This window comes from Kogia breviceps, chromosome 9 (genome assembly GCF_026419965.1).
Source record: "Kogia breviceps isolate mKogBre1 chromosome 9, mKogBre1 haplotype 1, whole genome shotgun sequence".
Classification (NCBI taxonomy): domain Eukaryota; kingdom Metazoa; phylum Chordata; class Mammalia; order Artiodactyla; family Physeteridae; genus Kogia; species Kogia breviceps.
In genome coordinates this window covers 58323098-58341109 of record NC_081318.1, presented here as the reverse complement: position 1 = coordinate 58341109, position 18012 = coordinate 58323098, and the positions used below count along the sequence as shown (strand labels likewise).

At 32.4% G+C, this 18012-nt stretch overlaps 1 protein-coding gene across 2 annotated transcripts in view; it reads right to left on the bottom strand.

The window, feature by feature from the left end:
- The window catches only part of CASD1 (CAS1 domain containing 1), a 68715-nt gene that overhangs the window by 22753 nt on the left and 27950 nt on the right, over nt 1–18012 (bottom strand). For both annotated transcript variants that reach the window (XM_059074257.2, XM_067042509.1), the window contains 8 exons: nt 16319–16363; nt 15760–15883; nt 14337–14551; nt 12030–12452; nt 10553–10642; nt 4856–4975; nt 3693–3849; nt 2248–2327 (listed from right to left, as the gene is read on the bottom strand). In XM_059074257.2, the coding sequence (XP_058930240.1) occupies nt 2248–2327; nt 3693–3849; nt 4856–4975; nt 10553–10642; nt 12030–12452; nt 14337–14551; nt 15760–15883; nt 16319–16363 (1254 nt within the window). The remainder of the gene's footprint in view (nt 1–2247; nt 2328–3692; nt 3850–4855; nt 4976–10552; nt 10643–12029; nt 12453–14336; nt 14552–15759; nt 15884–16318; nt 16364–18012) is intronic.

The window sequence follows — 18012 nt, the reverse complement described above, 5'->3', positions numbered from 1 at the left end:
AACTGTCATTTTCTAAAGTTAAGATTTTATAAGGGTCATTCACAATTTTAAAATTCTACTTAAATATTTCATTTGAAAATGTCATTTCATTTGAAATTCATTTGTAAATAAATATACTCTACTAAAGGCTGATAAAGATGATTTAAAACATTTTTGTTAACTTACTTTCACTGCATATGAAAGGCTACTGAGACTGCAAAATAAAACAAACAAAAAACCTAAGCTGGTAATTGGAAAATTATTCCATTTAAGGTTTTTAATCTAGTATACAAAAGTTAATATTTACTGATCAAAACACAAAAATATAAAATACTTCAGCCAACACAGTATCAATAACCTAAAGGATGATGGTTAAAGTTATATTTTTCTTTATCTAAATGTCCTTAATAATCTATAATTAACCATTTGAGTTAAAAGAATCCTCTGAATTAGTCACCTTACTCAATCAACCATACCCAAATTCCATTACTAGCCTTTGAAACAAAGTTTACAATTTTACTCTGATTGAGTTAGTGAATGTACCCCCTTATTAATCTGACAGCCTGGAAAATCTGGGAATGAAGGGGCAGAAGTCTTGGGTACATTCCTGCACATTAATGAAGTCGTTCAAAAAAGAGAACAAAAACCTCAATTTCCAGACTAAAGAATGAAGACAAACTCTATTAAGGAAACTCCATTATTAGACATAATGCCACAGCATAAAAAAATGTGTAACATCACAATTTTTAAAAAGGCTAATAAAAATCAAAGCAAAATACGAAAATAGTATTATATTTTAGGTAATACCAAATCTTTAGGTCAGAAGAACTTTATTATTTTAACAAAATGCAATATTCTCCATTTAACTGCAGAATTTAAAATGCTAACAGCTTATAAAAATAGGTTCTATCAAAGCCTTTGCCTCAGAAAATTAAAGATGATTATTACCAAGACTTGCAATGTAAGGTACATACCTTTTATATGATATTTCTATATTTTATCTATATATAGTAGAGATACATGGCCCTGTAGATCATATCACATATATGATGTATTTATAATTTAAAAATTTATTTCTCATTAAAAATTTATTTTTTATGATTAATAATCAAGTATTTAATGAGCACCCATTTTGTGAAAGACATTGGGCCATGTACCTTTTTTTCTTGTCCAGTGGTCAATACTGATCCTAAGCTGGGGAAATCTTAATTCTTTCTATTGAACTGCTGGTCCGCGTTCCTTTCTCTCCCTTGAACGAACCAGGGAGTGTTGGGAATTTTAATGAATAATTATCAAGTAATGTGGCAGTTACCTGGCTATTTCTTTATACATTTGCCTATTGCTTATTATTTTATATATTTCCTGCAAAAAACCTTGGAAGTCAGGCAGAAATAAATATGCTTTATTTGTAAGTATAAAAATAAGTAGGAAAGCCTATAAAACAAACAAAAAAAAACAGCTTTATAGGACTACACACACACACACACACACACACACACACACACACACACACACACACACACACACACCACACACACACACAATGCTTATATGGCATTTTTACCTGGCACAGCCAGATACAAGACAGAGAGTGTTGGAGATGGGAGTAAACTACAGAGTATGTCACAACTATAGGCATTCAAATTACAATATTTTGTTATAAATATCATGCTGACCAAATAATATGTCTGATGGACTGACCAGCAGGTAGCAATTTGCCATCCTGCTAAAATAGCTGAGAAAACCTCAACCATCATAATAGGGGGATAAAAGTTTAGAGATAAGAAAATGACCAAAAGTTTTATTAAGTTAAACATACTACATATATACAAACCCCTTCACTCTGAAGCTGGTTTTATTAACAACCAAAATTTTACTCTATGCAGTTATGGAAAAATCAAGTTACATTTCGGTGCCATGAATAATGCACAAACCAAGTGGCAAATTCTGTCAAGAGAATTTTGATCTTCACTTAGTGTCTTATAAGAGGCATTCAATAAAAGTTTGATTGATCAAAGTCAACTAAAATGGATTTTGAACAATTGCCAGAGGAAGAGCTTTAAATTGCTCTTACAACAAAAACAGTGGTAACAAAAGTAGATTGGTCTCAAAAGAACCACACTGAGTAGTCAGCTACAGAGTGACATTTTTATTACAGTCATTAAAAAATGAGGCTTAATAAAAGCTCCGACTCTTCTCTCATACTTTAATAGATTTGAACTTTACAATAAAATAGAACAAAATATAAACCAAAAAGACTATACAAACCTGAGAATATGCCAAAAAACATATACATAACAGCAAGAAGGCTAGTTTCAACAGTAAGCCAAAATGCCAGAAACAATTTCCTAAGAGAGAAAATGTTTAATTTACTAAGAAATGTAAACTTACATTAGAAAACACATTAAATATCTCTGTTTAACATATTAATACCCTGCATAGCTCTTAAAAATAATTTAAGGCTGCCTACAGGATACAAAAAATATATCTAAGTAGTATAAATTACAAGTAGGACACAAAGGAAGAAAAGGTGGAGGGTCCTTACTAGGAATGAGGCTACAACATTAATCTGATACCCCATATACCTGCTATTTATCCACTATAAATATATTTGAAAATACCTCCTAGATTCAATTATACTATTCATTATTGAAAGTTACAACAAAATTTGGAACAATAGGTTCAATGTAACTCTAACAAACACATTTAATATAACTTAGGTAATACTGCTTAAACATTACAGTTCTAAGGAGAGAGCTTAAGAACTCCCTAGTGGACTAATTTAACCATAAGATGTATTTTAACATATGCATATTTCAAATTATGTGTTCACAGTTTATACATACTGATAATCATTGTATTTAATATGCTGGGTTTGTGTTGAGGAATGAAACTACAGAGCCTGTCCAAAGACACAAATGGACTTTATTGAACCCTTTCCTGAAGAATTCTTTGATATTATAAGTCAACAGAAAATATTTTTTGATATACAATATTTGATTGAAAGAGTTAAGTTAAATACATTATTAAAGATAAAAAATTTTCTTTTTCCAAAAAAGGGAGGCTTTTATTTTAATGACATGATCTTGAGGGGAAAAAGCATTAAGATAAATGACTGTGACCTCACTTTGAACATTATCAGACCTGGCTATGTGAAATTTGAAGATGACACCTTCTGGGCACTTAGGTTTCCTTAAACGGAAAACAGGTTTATAATAACTGCTTAAAGGGTTGTCTAGAATATAAACTATATTAGTGATTTTTAAGCTTGTCTGACATAATGTTTACTCAAAATCTCAATATATGTAAGAAATCAAATAAAGCAAAACTGCCAAGATTGAAGCAGGATGCATGGCCTTGGAGCCCTGTTTGGCTTTCCTCTCTTCTGGCTCTCTCCATTCTGACTCCATACAAGATAGTTTGAAAACGGCTGCACTAGTAGATATGTAAAATGGCTTTGAAAATTTAACTTTAAAAAAGAGAAAACACATCCAATATAAATGCAAACTATTGTTCTGCACCGTTATACTACTTGAACTTCTTAACTGTAACATTTTAAAAACATAATTTAAGAACAAAATTTCAAAATGTCAATGCTACAAATAAATTTAACCTGTCAACATGTCTCAATAAAAATAATAGCCTTTAGCAACTGAAAAGGAACTTACATCAAAAGAATATATTTATTAACATTAGTAAGAGAGTATATTTACCGTTTGCTTTTTTTTGGATTATCTGTGGCCACAGTGCTAAAGTAACATATATGATCATGAACCATACAGTGACCAAGGGGACAAAGTAATAGAATTGATAAGGCCGATCCATTACTATACATAACACCACTACCAGGAAATTGAGACGAAATAAGACCTATTAAAAAGGAGAAGAAAACTGTTTTCATTCCAGGTATGCATGAAAAGCAGACAGATTCTGACAGAGTATAAATGTTTATTTAAGACTAAAATAATAACTGTACAAGTATGTTTTACTAATCCCTAAAATCACATTTGTTTTAAAATCATTGTAAAGAGTTGAATATAAAATATTTATGCATCATTATATTAACTGAATCCCAGCAAAGAACCAACCTGAGCTGTCCTCTGGCTACAACTGCCATCTTGTTAAATGCAGCAAAAGAATTATAAACCTGCTTCCTAGAGCTACAGTTCATAAACAGAGACCAGATTACCTCAACAAAAGGGTGTCCACTTCATCTCTGTCTGATGTTGATTTACCTCATTTGGTATTAAATTGAACATTTTAATATATACAAAATAATATTATTCAAATTAAAAATTGTCTTTGAAAGACAAAAGTATCTTTGGGACTTTTGTAACAGTCATTTCAGATAGTATGATGTCAAAGAACACAGAATTTGAGCAGATTAATATTAGAGCTTTATCACTTACAGTGTGACCTTAGGCAAATTATTTAACCTCTCTGAGCCTCAGTGTCCTTGTCTGTAAACATAAAGATCACAACTCAGGGTTGTAATGAAGGGTAAATAAAATAATGTTTACAACTTCCTAGCACAAGGTAGAAACAAAAACTATTAATCCTCTTCTTAGAGAGAGAAAACATAGCATGTTATAACAATCCCATGTAACTGTACATTTCTACAAAACTAAAGTGAATCAGCAATGTTCTCCCTTTTGCTTTTAATATACATTCATCTAAATTCTATTTTTTCATCCCCCAGTAATAAATTATTTATCTTGATTATTAACCATAGAACATGGAAATAACAAAACTTTAAAATGCTATTTCATAAATTCAAATTATCCATGGCCTTCAAATGGACATATTTATAGTTTCTCAACAGTTAGGCACAAAAGCATGTTGAAATGAAAGAAAACAAATAACCGTGCATTCCTACCTGACATACTCTATGGATTCCAAAGTCTCCTTTGATCCAAAAGTATGAGAAATGCCCATACCCTGTCTGAAATAGATATGCAGCAACCAGAACCCGAATGTGCATGTACACAGGCAAAAACTGTTGACAAAAATAAACAGGTGAAATACATGCTGACACTAACTATACCTAAATTATCATAACCAGTAAATTTAACCAAGATAATGGAGCATCATTATCATTCAGCACTGGCTCAATGAAAAGATTTATTCTCAAAAATTAAGCCTTGTAACAGGGGTTAAAAAAAGTAGACTTTGGAATCAGAGACCTAGATTCAAATTCTGGTTCTGCCACTCATTAGCTATGTGACTTTAAACTTAAATTTGAGTTTCTAAACTGCAAAATGAGACTATCTTCTCCTTCCTCAAAGGGTCCTGTGAGGAATGAATGAGTTAATAAATGTGAGGCGCTTTGTACATTTCCTCCAATTTGAATTAAATATATTATATCCATAATTATTAATTACCATATATATGCTGAATACAAGGTCACTCTGGAGTTCACATTTTCTCAAGAAGATAAAAAACAAAACAAAGGGCTTCTCAGGTGGCGCAGTGGTTAAGAATCCGCCTGCCAATGCAGGGGACGTGTGTTCAATCCCTGGTCTGGGAAGATCCCACATGCCGCGGAGCAACTAAGCCTGTGCGCCACAACTACTGAGTCTGTACTCCAGAGCCCGCAAGCCATAACTACTGGGCCCGCGAGCCACAACTACTGAAGTCCGCATGCCTAGAGCCCATGCTCTGCAACAAGAGAAGCCACTGCAATGAAAAGCCCACACACTACAATGAGGAGTAGCCCCTGCTCGCCACAACTAGGGAAAGCCCGCACGCAGCAACAAAGACCCAATGCAGCCAAAAATAAATTAAAAAAAAAATCCTAAAGAATAAAAAAAAACCAACACCCCCCCCAAAACCCTACATTTTTGGCCCCCCTAAATATACAGAATTTAGACTTGTAAATAAAATCATCACATAACTACTTAAAATATTTGATTATTTAGCAAAAATTACATTTAAAAAACATATGCAAACATAATTGAGAAATATTATTTCCCTTCTAATCTTATTTTATAAAACATTTTTATTTTACACTCCTGCATCAATGTTTCGTCTCTACCATGAGTTTTCAGAGCATTACATCTTCACTTCTGTCTAAGCTGAAAGAAATATAACATATTTCTAATCTATATTTTATGGGAGTCACTGGAAATATTATTTCATTTACAAGTCCTAACTCTCTTAACCTTAGAACACTGTCATGTGTTCTCCCCACTACCTATTAGTCCTTTAGGTGTACAGTCATGATCTCTACAAGACAGGTAGTGTACTGCTTTTTAAAATGATCTTTAACAGGCTTGTTTAGTGACATCCCACCTTTGTAATTATAAGGCCATTCTTTTAGGAATAATTACTAAATCTATGTAAACATTTTTTTGGCTTCTATTTTATAGACTCATCTGATCACCTTTGTAATTATCCAGCATTAACACTGGTTATGGACATTTTAGTTTAACATGTCTTCCCTAAGTGATACTTTGTAGGATACAATAATTGAGCAGACGCCTTAAACAGATTTTATAAGGCCTCAAACATATGCATCTTTTGCATATATCCTCAAATGCATCCTTGAACACATCTTTTTCTTTTCTGAGGGATAACATTTTTTTCTGGAAGGAAAACCCCCTGAATTATAATGTCATAAATTCTTCAACATAGTCTCTACTCTAGCCAAACTGTTAGATTCTCGTCTCCTAAACTGGTCTTTCTTGTACTTTCTTGTCACCTCTCCTTTGTTTACGTGTTCTTTCTACCCTGGAATGTTCTCCTAACCACATTTTGTTTATACAAATCCTATCCTTCTTTAGAGCCCTGGTCAAATTTTCCAATCTTTTACTCTCAGATGAAAGTCATTTCTCCTTTTGAGTTCCTTTAGCACCAACAATCTATATATTAGAGTGTATATTTATTGCTTTTCATCATTAGTTCTTTTTAAATGTCTTATCTCATCATTAGATCAGAAATTTTCAATGAAGGTGTAACATATTAGAATCACTGGGATGAAGGTGGAAATACAGTATTGAAATTGCCTCAAAACTTATCTAACCTAAACCTGTATCTTTACCTCATTCTTGAATGCACTCTAAAATATTCCCTTCAAGTATTTGAGCACTTTTTAACAGCAGAAAACACACAAATTCCCAAGGCAATCCATTCCATTTTCAGATGGTCATTAATTGCTATAAAGTTCCTTTTCATGAAAAGTTGAAATCAAACTCTATGTAAAAGCTACCAAATTAAGCTCTCTAGGGCAGTGCTGTGTGATGAAAATAAAATGTGAGCCACATGGTAAATTTGTAATGTGGCTGCCAGACATTTAAAGTTAAAAGAAATAAGTGAAATTAATTTTAATAAACACATTTTATTTAATTCAATATATCCAAAATATTATCATTCTGACATATACCATGATATTTCATATTTTTTCATACTAAGCTTTTGAACTTTGTATGCATTTATAATTAATCATACTTAATCTGATATATATTTCACATTTATAGCACATCTCAATTCCGACTAGCTACATTTCAAGTGCTCAATGGCCACGTGTGGCTAGTGGCCACCAAAATGGACAGTCTAACTCTAGAGCCATATGCACGCACTTAATCACTTTTACATCTGATAGTTCTATGAGTATTTGAAAACAGATGTCAAACCGAGGCTAACCATTCCCAATTACTTGAACCACTCTCCATAACACATGCTTTCGAGTCCCTGCAAGACTGGGTCTGGGCCTATAATGTTGAGACCTGGTTATATTTAAACAGTAAATACAACCATTTAAATTGAATTAAACACTATCACAACAATTTGCCAAGATTCTACCTATGTTGGATTATTACAAATTTCATGTAATACTTCTCCCAACTTTTTAAGATATTTTAAACCAACAGAAAAGTTGCAAGAATAGTACAATGAACAACTATTTACCATGCTGAACTATTTAAAAGTATTTGCAGACCATGTGACATCATCCCTAAATATCTTAGCAAGTATCACCTAAGAAGAAAGAATAGTTTCTTATATTATCATTATAATACCCATGAAATTTAATATAATAGTATCTACTGTATAATCCATATATGAATTTTCTTGATTGTCCCAGTGATATCCTTTATGATTAAAAAAATTTTTTTCATTCCTCTTTAGTTTCCTTTAATTCGAATTGTTTTCCTTTTTGTCTTTCAGGAGTCAAGTATTACTTACAACAAAATTTTAGTATTAAAAGTGTATTGAGAATCCAATTTCATTAGAATTAATAGGCTGACTGCTGGTTCTCTTCTTTTTCTAGCCCCACAAATTTTCCCTTAAGACCTTTTATTCAGGTCCCTTCATGGAAGTTATTTACAAACTCTCAAAGGAGAAAAAGCCACAATGGAACACAAAGTTATCTACTGTATATACCTAACTTGCTGCACTCTCTGTATTTAATTCACAATATTTTATCCATATCTAAGTTATGTTTAAAAGAATGTTTACACCAACAATTGCAATCTGCCAGACCATCTGGATTATTTTAATAATTCTGTGTAATTTTTGACACAGTTTCTATTTTACTATAAAAACATGGCACAACTAAAGTCTGACATATTTTACTCAAAATAAAAAGCATTAAGATTAGGTAATTAAGATAATCATGACCATTAAAAAGTTTTTAATGAGGGTAATCCCACAAATATCCAAGAATCAAGTCTCCAAATTCATTATAACCCATGCTAATAATGCTTTGCCAGTGTAGATATAGGTAATTTTTAACCACAAAATTCTATATAAACGAACAGGGATATGTTAATTAATCATAACAACTGATCTGTTAATGAAAAGTATGTCCTTCCAGAATACAGATGTTTTTAAATTGTTACTTAGAATGTATTGGGATATAGTCTAAGATGTATTAGAATGCTAGCTTGGCAAATAATTATAATGGAATGCCAAATTGCTTTCATCCTTTTATGATCCAAATCCTTTCTGGAATCAATGAGTTGAAGAACTGAATCTGCCATTAATTCTTTCTGATTTTTTTTTTTTTTACACAGTACTATTACCCTTTATATGTCAGCAATTAATTATGTCTTAAGTGGCGTTTTCTTAGAACAAAACCCTCTCCCCACCCCCCTCAAATTAAACTAATCTTTCTTCATATGTCAGAGATATTTCTATAATTCAATATTCATCTTTACTTTTTAGAAAATCTGCTAAATTTATCCTACAAATTCTGAATTGGGCTTATGAACTAATTCTTACTATCTTCATGTCTCCTTGCTTTGGATCTCTTTTATTGTCTTGGTTCTTCCACAGTTACCTGAATTCACTAGGTTCCCTTCAGCTGCAGTGTCACAGGAATTTTACTGCTGTCACAAATATACATATCATAGCCATACAATTTCAGTAAAAATTATACTTCTTCCTCTGCCTTTTGCCCTTCAAACGAGCCATCCATGAAATCACCAGTAATTTTTGAAAATAATAAAGACACTTAATGAAGAATAACATTACTATTTTCTAATTGTTAGAGATATTTGAAAAACCCTAGTATTATTTATCTTAACTGCTGCAATGGAAATTTCAAAATATTCCTTTCTGGGCAACACTCCCCTATTATCTCAACTTAACACTGACTCAATGTTAAATGGAATCACTGATTCTATGTTAAGTTACTGTTTACAGACATGTGCTTTATATAAGCAAATAAAGCAATAAAAACCAGTTCAGTAGTTCCCAAATTATGAAAGAATTTTTTAAATTTTTAAAACATATATTATAGAAATCAGTTTGCACCTTCCCTATAAAAACTTGTGTGAAAGTCATTATTAGATACCTAGGTTTACTCTTAAAAGCTTGTTTTAAATGTATGTAGCTGTAATGTTACAATTCTGAACACATTTTTCTACCCCTACCAAATCCAAGATGTCCCCAAATCATGAGAATCCAAAGTCTAAAAGACACCTACGGCTAAGGGAAAAATGATTTTGTCCAGGTACAGAGGGCACTAGGTGAGCAAAGGAAGGGTCCTCCATCTCATGGAAGTGGTAATACTTATGAAGTATGGCACATAATACATGGTCAACAACAGCAGACCATCAGTATCTGAGTACTCTGAATACTGGGGCAAGAGAGTTCTAAGTTTTTAAACTTTAAAAATATAAAAATGGTTGGTCAAACGTCCTAACACACAGTGAAGGATAGAATATAAAATATAATCATCTAATTTGATTTCTTTTAATAGTAACTTTCCTATTCTAAATCCTTTGCAATTAAGTATCATCTAGAAAGTTTCTTGTTAACTTTAGTTGTTCAGCAGAAGGACATGAAACAATACCCTTAGATTATTAGCTGTTCCTACTACCTTAAAATTAAGGCAAAGTAAATACAAATTATTGCTTTACCTTTTAAAAAATAATTATTTTACTCTTAAGACTATACATTCTCAAAGAGTCAGATGGTAGGAGAAAAATGGGAAGACAGAAAAATTGGGTGGGAAATAAGAAGGGTCTCCAAATGGTAGAGAATATAAAACACAAAAGAATTGGTGCTCTTAAGGAAACATTAAAGTGACATTATTTCCTATATTTTCAGAACTTAAATTCAAAATACTTACTGTACTTGCTCCAGAGATATGATAAATCAAAATCACAAGTTGCATCCAGCCTTTCCATTCATCTGTTTGTTCTCTATTTAACACTTTAGTCTGTGTAAAAGAATCAAAATTTGTTTTAAAATTCATCATGAAGCTATTATTTGGACAGTATACATTAAATATGTTAACATTTTTCTCATAGGATATAAAGCTAATGCTTCTTTCAAAAGAACCTTGGGGTAAAATCCGTTAAAGACTGTCATTTTATTTCTTGATAAAAGAGATAATAAAACTATTTAAAGTATAATATGAATTTGAAAATGAATATAAAAGACTTTAAATATTTAAGTTGATACTTATGGTTTTATATTAAGATTACTTTTAAGCTATGACAGATGTGTTTGTAAATCTAAAAAAAATGGCATTTTATAATTTTCTTTAAGAACATCTTAGGCTTCCCTGGTGGCGCAGTGGTTAAGAATCCGCCTGCCAACGCAGGGGACATGGGTTCGAGCCCTGGTCCGGGAGGATCCCACATGCCGCGGAGCAACTAAGCCCGTGCGCCACAACTACTGAGCCTGCGCTCTAGAGCCCATAAGGCACAATTACTGAAGCCCGCATGCCTAGAGCCCGTGCTCTGCAACAAGAGAAGCCACCGCAATGAGAAGCCCACGCAACGCAACGAAGAGTAGCCCCCCGCTCACCGCAACTAGAGAAAGCCCACGCGCAGCAACGAAGACCCAACTCAGCCAAAAATAAATAAATAATTTTTTTTTTTTAAAAAAAGAACATCTTAGGATTTCAGTTAGAAAACATCTTAACAGTTCTTTTATACTTTATTGTGAAAAAAAAAAGCTCCTTTATTATACTCTTTTCTCTAGAATATTCCCACTGGACATGAAGAACTGATTAATCATCCTCATATGAAAGTTATGTCTTACAATAGAATTTATTAATTCAAACAAATCATGACTTATAAAAGAGTTACATTAATATTCTGAGCAATTACAGCAGTACTAAAATAGGAATTCAGAATATTGTGAACAGTGCCCACATTATTATGTAAGTTCTAATTTGTGTGTACATGTCTGACTATATAAACATATAAATATAAAAAGTGTCTATTAGTATAATTATATGTTTTTAACTTGTAAATAATAGTATCTCATGTTTGAAGACCATTACAAAATTGGGAGCACCTCAACTTTCTCCATCCTCAAGCAGGCAGAATGACACCAAGTCATGATATCTTTTTCACAGGTCATTATTTTCCAACTTTTCAACAATCTTTATGAAACTATGAACTTTCTCCAAACTGTTTCAAAAAAGCAACAGTTAAGAGTCCACTAAGTGAAGTACAGCTGCAATATTCCTTCATCCTCTTCTATATATGTACAAGTTTATATATTATGGCATGATAAATGATATTATTTCTTTAATCTATACTTCGTAATGAGATGAAAAGGGTAACATGAACTAAAAAGAAAATGACTCTTACCTCCTTAGTATTTTCATTGTAAAATACTCCCAAAACCAAGATGTAGATAATTGGAATAAAGAAAGTTGAATGTGTATAAAATTTGTTTTCCTTCATAAATAGATTTGCACGGTCACACATATAGAAATAAGCCATGATCAGGCCAAGCTTGCAGAAAGACTGTAAAAGTATTCCTAACGGAGACACAGGGGGATTGATAATATTTTTCTTTTCTTCTCCACTTTCCAAATCAGTACAAGGCTTATTCTTCCGATGAGCGTTATGATGAATTATATAAAAAATTAAATATCCAATAATGGATAAAGTGAAAAAACAAGCAGCTAGCTTCTGTAGGAGAGTAAGAGGAGGCCGAGGTTGACAACAGGAACCATCTACAGGCTTCAAAATCCTATTGCAATACACGTTCATAAGAATCATTGCACTCTGTGAACAAATCAAGTTATTTCGTTATTATCTTGTCAGTAATGTATTTCCCATTAGATTTTCTCCTGTGAATACTACCGTTTCAGCACTGAAACCAAAATGCTTTTGTACTTTTTGCTACCATTTCCCAAACACTCATGTAAATAACGGTATTCCTTCAATCTGTAAGTAACTAGAGTTCAGGGTTTTTACAACTTCTTGGGTTATTAACCACAATGAAAAATTCATTTTATAATGTGACTCAGAACACATATATGGGAAACAATACCTATCCTTACTACTTGGAATGCATCTGACTTTTTTCCATTCTATTCTTTAAAAAAAGAAAAAAATGCTGATTTCATGGCTGTTAATGGGCTGCGACCTTTGGTTACAAAAATACTGACAGATGTCAAGGACCAAAGAAATTTAATTAGCAGATTTTCAATACAAAAGATACCAAGATACTTAAGATGGAGTCCCAGTCTTTTTTTTTTTGTGGTACGTGAGCCTCTCACTGTTGTGGCCTCTCCCGTTGCGGAGCACAGGCTCCGGACGCGCAGGCTCAGCGGCCATGGCTCACGGGCCCAGCCACTCAGCGGCATGTGGGATCTTCCTGGACCGGGGCACGAACCCGTGTCCCCTGCATTGGCAGGTGGATTCTCAACCACTGCGCCACCAGGGAAGCCCAGTCCCAGTCTTTAGATGTGAAAAAAGAATATAAAATGACTGCTACCAAAAATAATTAATTCTTAGCTAACAATATTTATAATATGCCCTTCATTTGGTTTACAGTTTATGGACCACTTAGGATTCAACAGTTTTAAGATTTCTAATTTTAAATAAGGTATAGAATCTTCAACATGGTTTCATTATAATAAAAATATTCTAGGCAAGCTGTTAAGTATTTCTAGTTGAAGGTTCCGTCAAATCTAGTTTATGAAAACTTTATAGTTTAGGTACCCCTAGAACTCTTAAGATGATTATATTATTTAAGCCTAAAACATTCAAAGTACTCAGTTATTTAGAAAATCTCATTCTCTTAGCTCTGACACTTCAGGAGACGCTGAGCCTGGAACTCTTGCAGATACTAGCCTACAAACTCCATCCCAAGGTTCTTAACCAGTTCCAGGGAGTCCACAAAGCCCCTGAAAAAATATGGAGAAGTGTGTGTGTGTGTGTGTGTGTGTGTGTGTGTGTGTGTGTGTGTGTGTGTGTGTGTGTGTGTATGTGTGTATGCAGACATGCATTTTTCTTCAGGAGAGGAATAGAACCATTACTTTTTATCAGATACAGGGTTATGTGATCCTCAAAAAGGTTAAGAACCACTGCTTTATAAGAAAACAATAACTCTAAATAAAATCTATTGTACTATGTGTGAAAATTTATAATTATGCAGTTCTCCTTTGTACTTAACCTAAAATCCTTTTCCGCCCATCAATCTGGATTTGTTCAGTATCTACTTTGTACACTGAATCATGCTTAGGGTATCAGAACTAGAAGGAAATAATAAATATCATTCTACATATTAAAAAAATGTGCTCTTCACAGAAGTTTAATCTTATAAATTTAAGGTTCAAGGCAAAGAGAATATAAAGCAGTAGTTTTCAAACATGAGTGTGCTGAGAACTTATAAGCTCTATATGAAACAAGAGATATTAAGAGTAACTAGCACTCACTAAATGAAGTCGCATTTCCTCCCTTCCATAACTTTCTCCCTTAGAGTTTACTAAAACTCTCACTTATATATTCAGCTAGGTGATGGAAAGCAAAATTATTTCTAGATCTATGTTTAGATAGATTAATTAAGACTGAAATTAAATTAATTATTACCATGTTATAATGACATATAGCTGTAATAAATTCGATATTATGGTCTGTACTGACAGATACAAGAATTCTTACAGTTTCTCTGCTTGATTCAGGAAGATGTAAGCCATCCAAAGATTCCATGATGGTTTCTTGAGCAATTAATTTGGAAACACTGAACATCTTAACATTCGATTTAGAATTTCTGGTGCTGCTATTCAAAATACTGATTGCAGCTTCATTGTAGGCATCTATCTTCTCATTAGTGATCATTTTTCTATTTTCACTTAATAGATCTTCATAAACAGGATCTGCACATGAAACATATTTTTAAAAATACCCTTAAAAATCCCTACTGGTAGAAATTATAATCATGCAAGTTAGTTAACTGCATTTCATATTTTGTTGTTAAAGTTCAGAGAATTCCAAGCACTTAATAATTCATTTTAAAATAAAGTTGGCCAAGGTTTGCAATAGATTTCTTTTCTTGTATTCAATTTTTGAATCAATCCATAACACTCTTAAAGTTAAAGAACTTTTATACCTCTTCTCTCTTAGGTACACAGCTTTCAGGAAACATTTTTATGTTCTAGCATGTCTTAAGAATTAAAAAATTTTGGATGCTGGGTTATAGCAGGTAACTGGAGTTTAAAACTGGATTATGGAAGATGGCCTAATTAAGAATAGCAGCCAATCTTTTTTTCCTCCTGTTGCTGATTCATTTTGCAAACTTTGTTCACACAATTAGGAGGTAATATTATTAAGGATCAAGGTGTTTTATCACTTACCATAAATCATTTAAATTTAACTTTTTCCCCACTTTAGTAATAGAAAGGTTAACAATGAGTCTGTAAATGAAATAGGGATTTTGGAAGAGATTATCACCACCATGTTGTTTCTCTCAGCTTGACATTAAACTTAGAAACAATCATAAGAGTTTCTGACAAACAACTTGAATTGCTAAAATACCCAAGGCATTTCATATTGTGCTAGGCATTAAATAATGGACATTCAATAAACTCCTGAAATGAGTTGATCTAATGTCAACTTTCTCTTAAAGAATTTCATTACCAAGTATAAACTAGCTGGTTTGAATTTAAATATATTGTTGATTCCAAAGAATATTTACTTCCAATGAACCTAATATTATGAACCAGACAATTTTTTCTCTATTTCCCAATCACAATAAATATACTTGGTAAGAAATTAAAAAATCAGAGGCAAACTTCTTATTTGCCTTTAGGACTTATTCTCTTTGTTATAGTCTGCAGCTATTCTACCTGTTAAGGTTCCTTGGAAAATCTATTTATTATTAATTTTTTTAACTTATTTATTAGTCTGTCTATTCCTTAAGTTCAAAGCAGGAAAGCAAATAGCTCAAATTTATTCCAATTTTTCAAACCTTATTTCAAAATTTATTTTCATAAAGTAGTAATTCTGCTTCTTGAAATAGAAGATAATAGAAACCTATGCCTCAAAATATATACAAAATGACATTTTTTCATTACTTATCCCTTACCTTGTAAGACCCAATAAACATCACTAGTCTTTGCCAATTTTTCTAAAAGTGGTGCCATGGAGGTAATGTTCATTTTATACTGGGAAAGTGCTTCGTTGCTGCCATTGTGAATTTTAATAGACCACTAAGAGGAAGTAAAAATTAAGCATTAATTCAGTATTTGTCACAGAAAAATTAAAGTATATAATTTCCTCTATTGTAACAAAGGTTATTTTAAGATAATTCCCATTCTTATTCAATATTAGAATAAAGTATGGTCAAATTATTTCATGAAATATATGAAGGCAGTTATAAAAAGCTGATATAAAATTAGACTTTCAATGTATAACGTTCAAGAAGAATGTAATTTTAGATAATAAAATAATATTGACATTTACCATCAAATTTCCTAAGTTCATTCAGATCTTTTTAAAAAATTATCTGTCTAATTAATTAATAGAAATAGGAATTAAAATATAAGTATAATCAAGAATTCTATATAACATAAGTTAATTTTTTCTTAGCATGTTCTTAAGTATGAAACAAAAATCATTATGTAAGGACACAGATAATAACTTACTGTGGCAGCTCCTGCTACAACCACATGGGGCTTTGCAACAGAATCCTGAAGAAAGAAAAATCTTTATAATAGTGTTATATTCAGTTCAGAAAATTAACACAGTAATATCCCTTAATTTTTTTCCCTTAAATTTAAGTTCTTCTTCCATTTAAATACATTTTAATTTTCTAGGGTTCCTTATCAGATTCTTGTTACAACAAGATGGACACCCCATGCCTAAAACCTTACATGGTTATATGTGCTATACAGGATGGCATGAGGCTTGTATGGCTAATTCTTTGGTGTTCGTTAAAACAAAAACAAAGACAAAAAAACACTACTGAAATCTAACACAGCCTAATATTATTCTGAATTCTGAGTAAACTGTAAAGCTCTAGTATATTATGTCAGCCAATTAAAAAGTATTCTTGGAAGCCTACAGGGTATACAGTTTAAGTGTTAAATAAAATGCAGTGCTCTAAAGAAACATGATCTTTTGGGAAAGCCAATCTAGTATGTATTTAACAACGTAAACTTATAATTATTATAGACCATAATGTGGAAAAAATTGAAAAATTTGGTAGAGATCCTCACCTAGTGCAAATTATACTATTAATAATACTACCAGTTATATAGTACTTAGTAATTTACTAAGTATTTCTCTTAAATTAGCTCATTTTAATATAGATTCTTGCCACTTGTTAGATAGGCAGGAAGATATTATATATATCTTATAAAAAAAAAATGGCTATAGACTCAGAAAGGTTTATAGCTATTGCTGAGGCCTAGCAAGGATAAAGCCAGAACTTAAGTCTTCCGACTACTGGGTTCAATGCATCTACCACAACATAGAAGATCTGATAATACAATCATGTGCACAAGAAACAATTAAAAACAAGAAATCAGAAAAAGTCCAACCCATATATAAAAATAGAAATGACAGTGACTGTCTCATTATGAAGGTAAAACATGCTCAGTGGAGAAAACTATGAAAGCAGAGAAAAGTAATAACACAATTAATCTATTTCTCGTCAGAGATATTCCAGTTTCCAGTCTAGCATGCTCCATTTTACATTGCTACTTTAATGAAACTTTTTCCTCATCCGTAGATGGCTCCCTTTCTCACTCTTCACAGTGGTTATCCCAAATCATTTTTTCCTTACACAGGTCCCTCCTGTCCTCCTCCCCACTTTCGGCATAAAGCCTAATTCTCAAACTTCACAGAGAAAACAGAATTCATCTGGCTTCGGTGCTCTTGCCTTCCTTCCTCCATTCTTACAACTTTGTCCATATGCTCACCCAGTCTACCTTCCTCTGACAGGAGAGTAAACAAAATATGTTCCTATTCTGCTTAATGGCTAACCCATTGCTCTGCGTTTATATCGCCTCCCTTTTTACTTCTGGAGCTATATCCGTAAGTTATCTCCTCAGACTCCTGAATTGTCCATTTCACCCTTCTCTACTCTTCTTTCTTCCCTCAATCCACAAAATGTTAAATCATCTTTATCCTCAAAAAATCCTCCTTCAATCCTGTCTCACTCTCAAATTCTTCCCATTCACACTCTTGACCAACAGATTATTTGGAAGAGCATTCCGCTTTCACTATGCTAATTTCTACATCTCTCATTTATGCCTCAACTTATCATGTTTTGATTTTGAATTAACCATCCATTAAAACTGCCCTCAGAGCCCATTAATGAACTCTGAATTGCCAA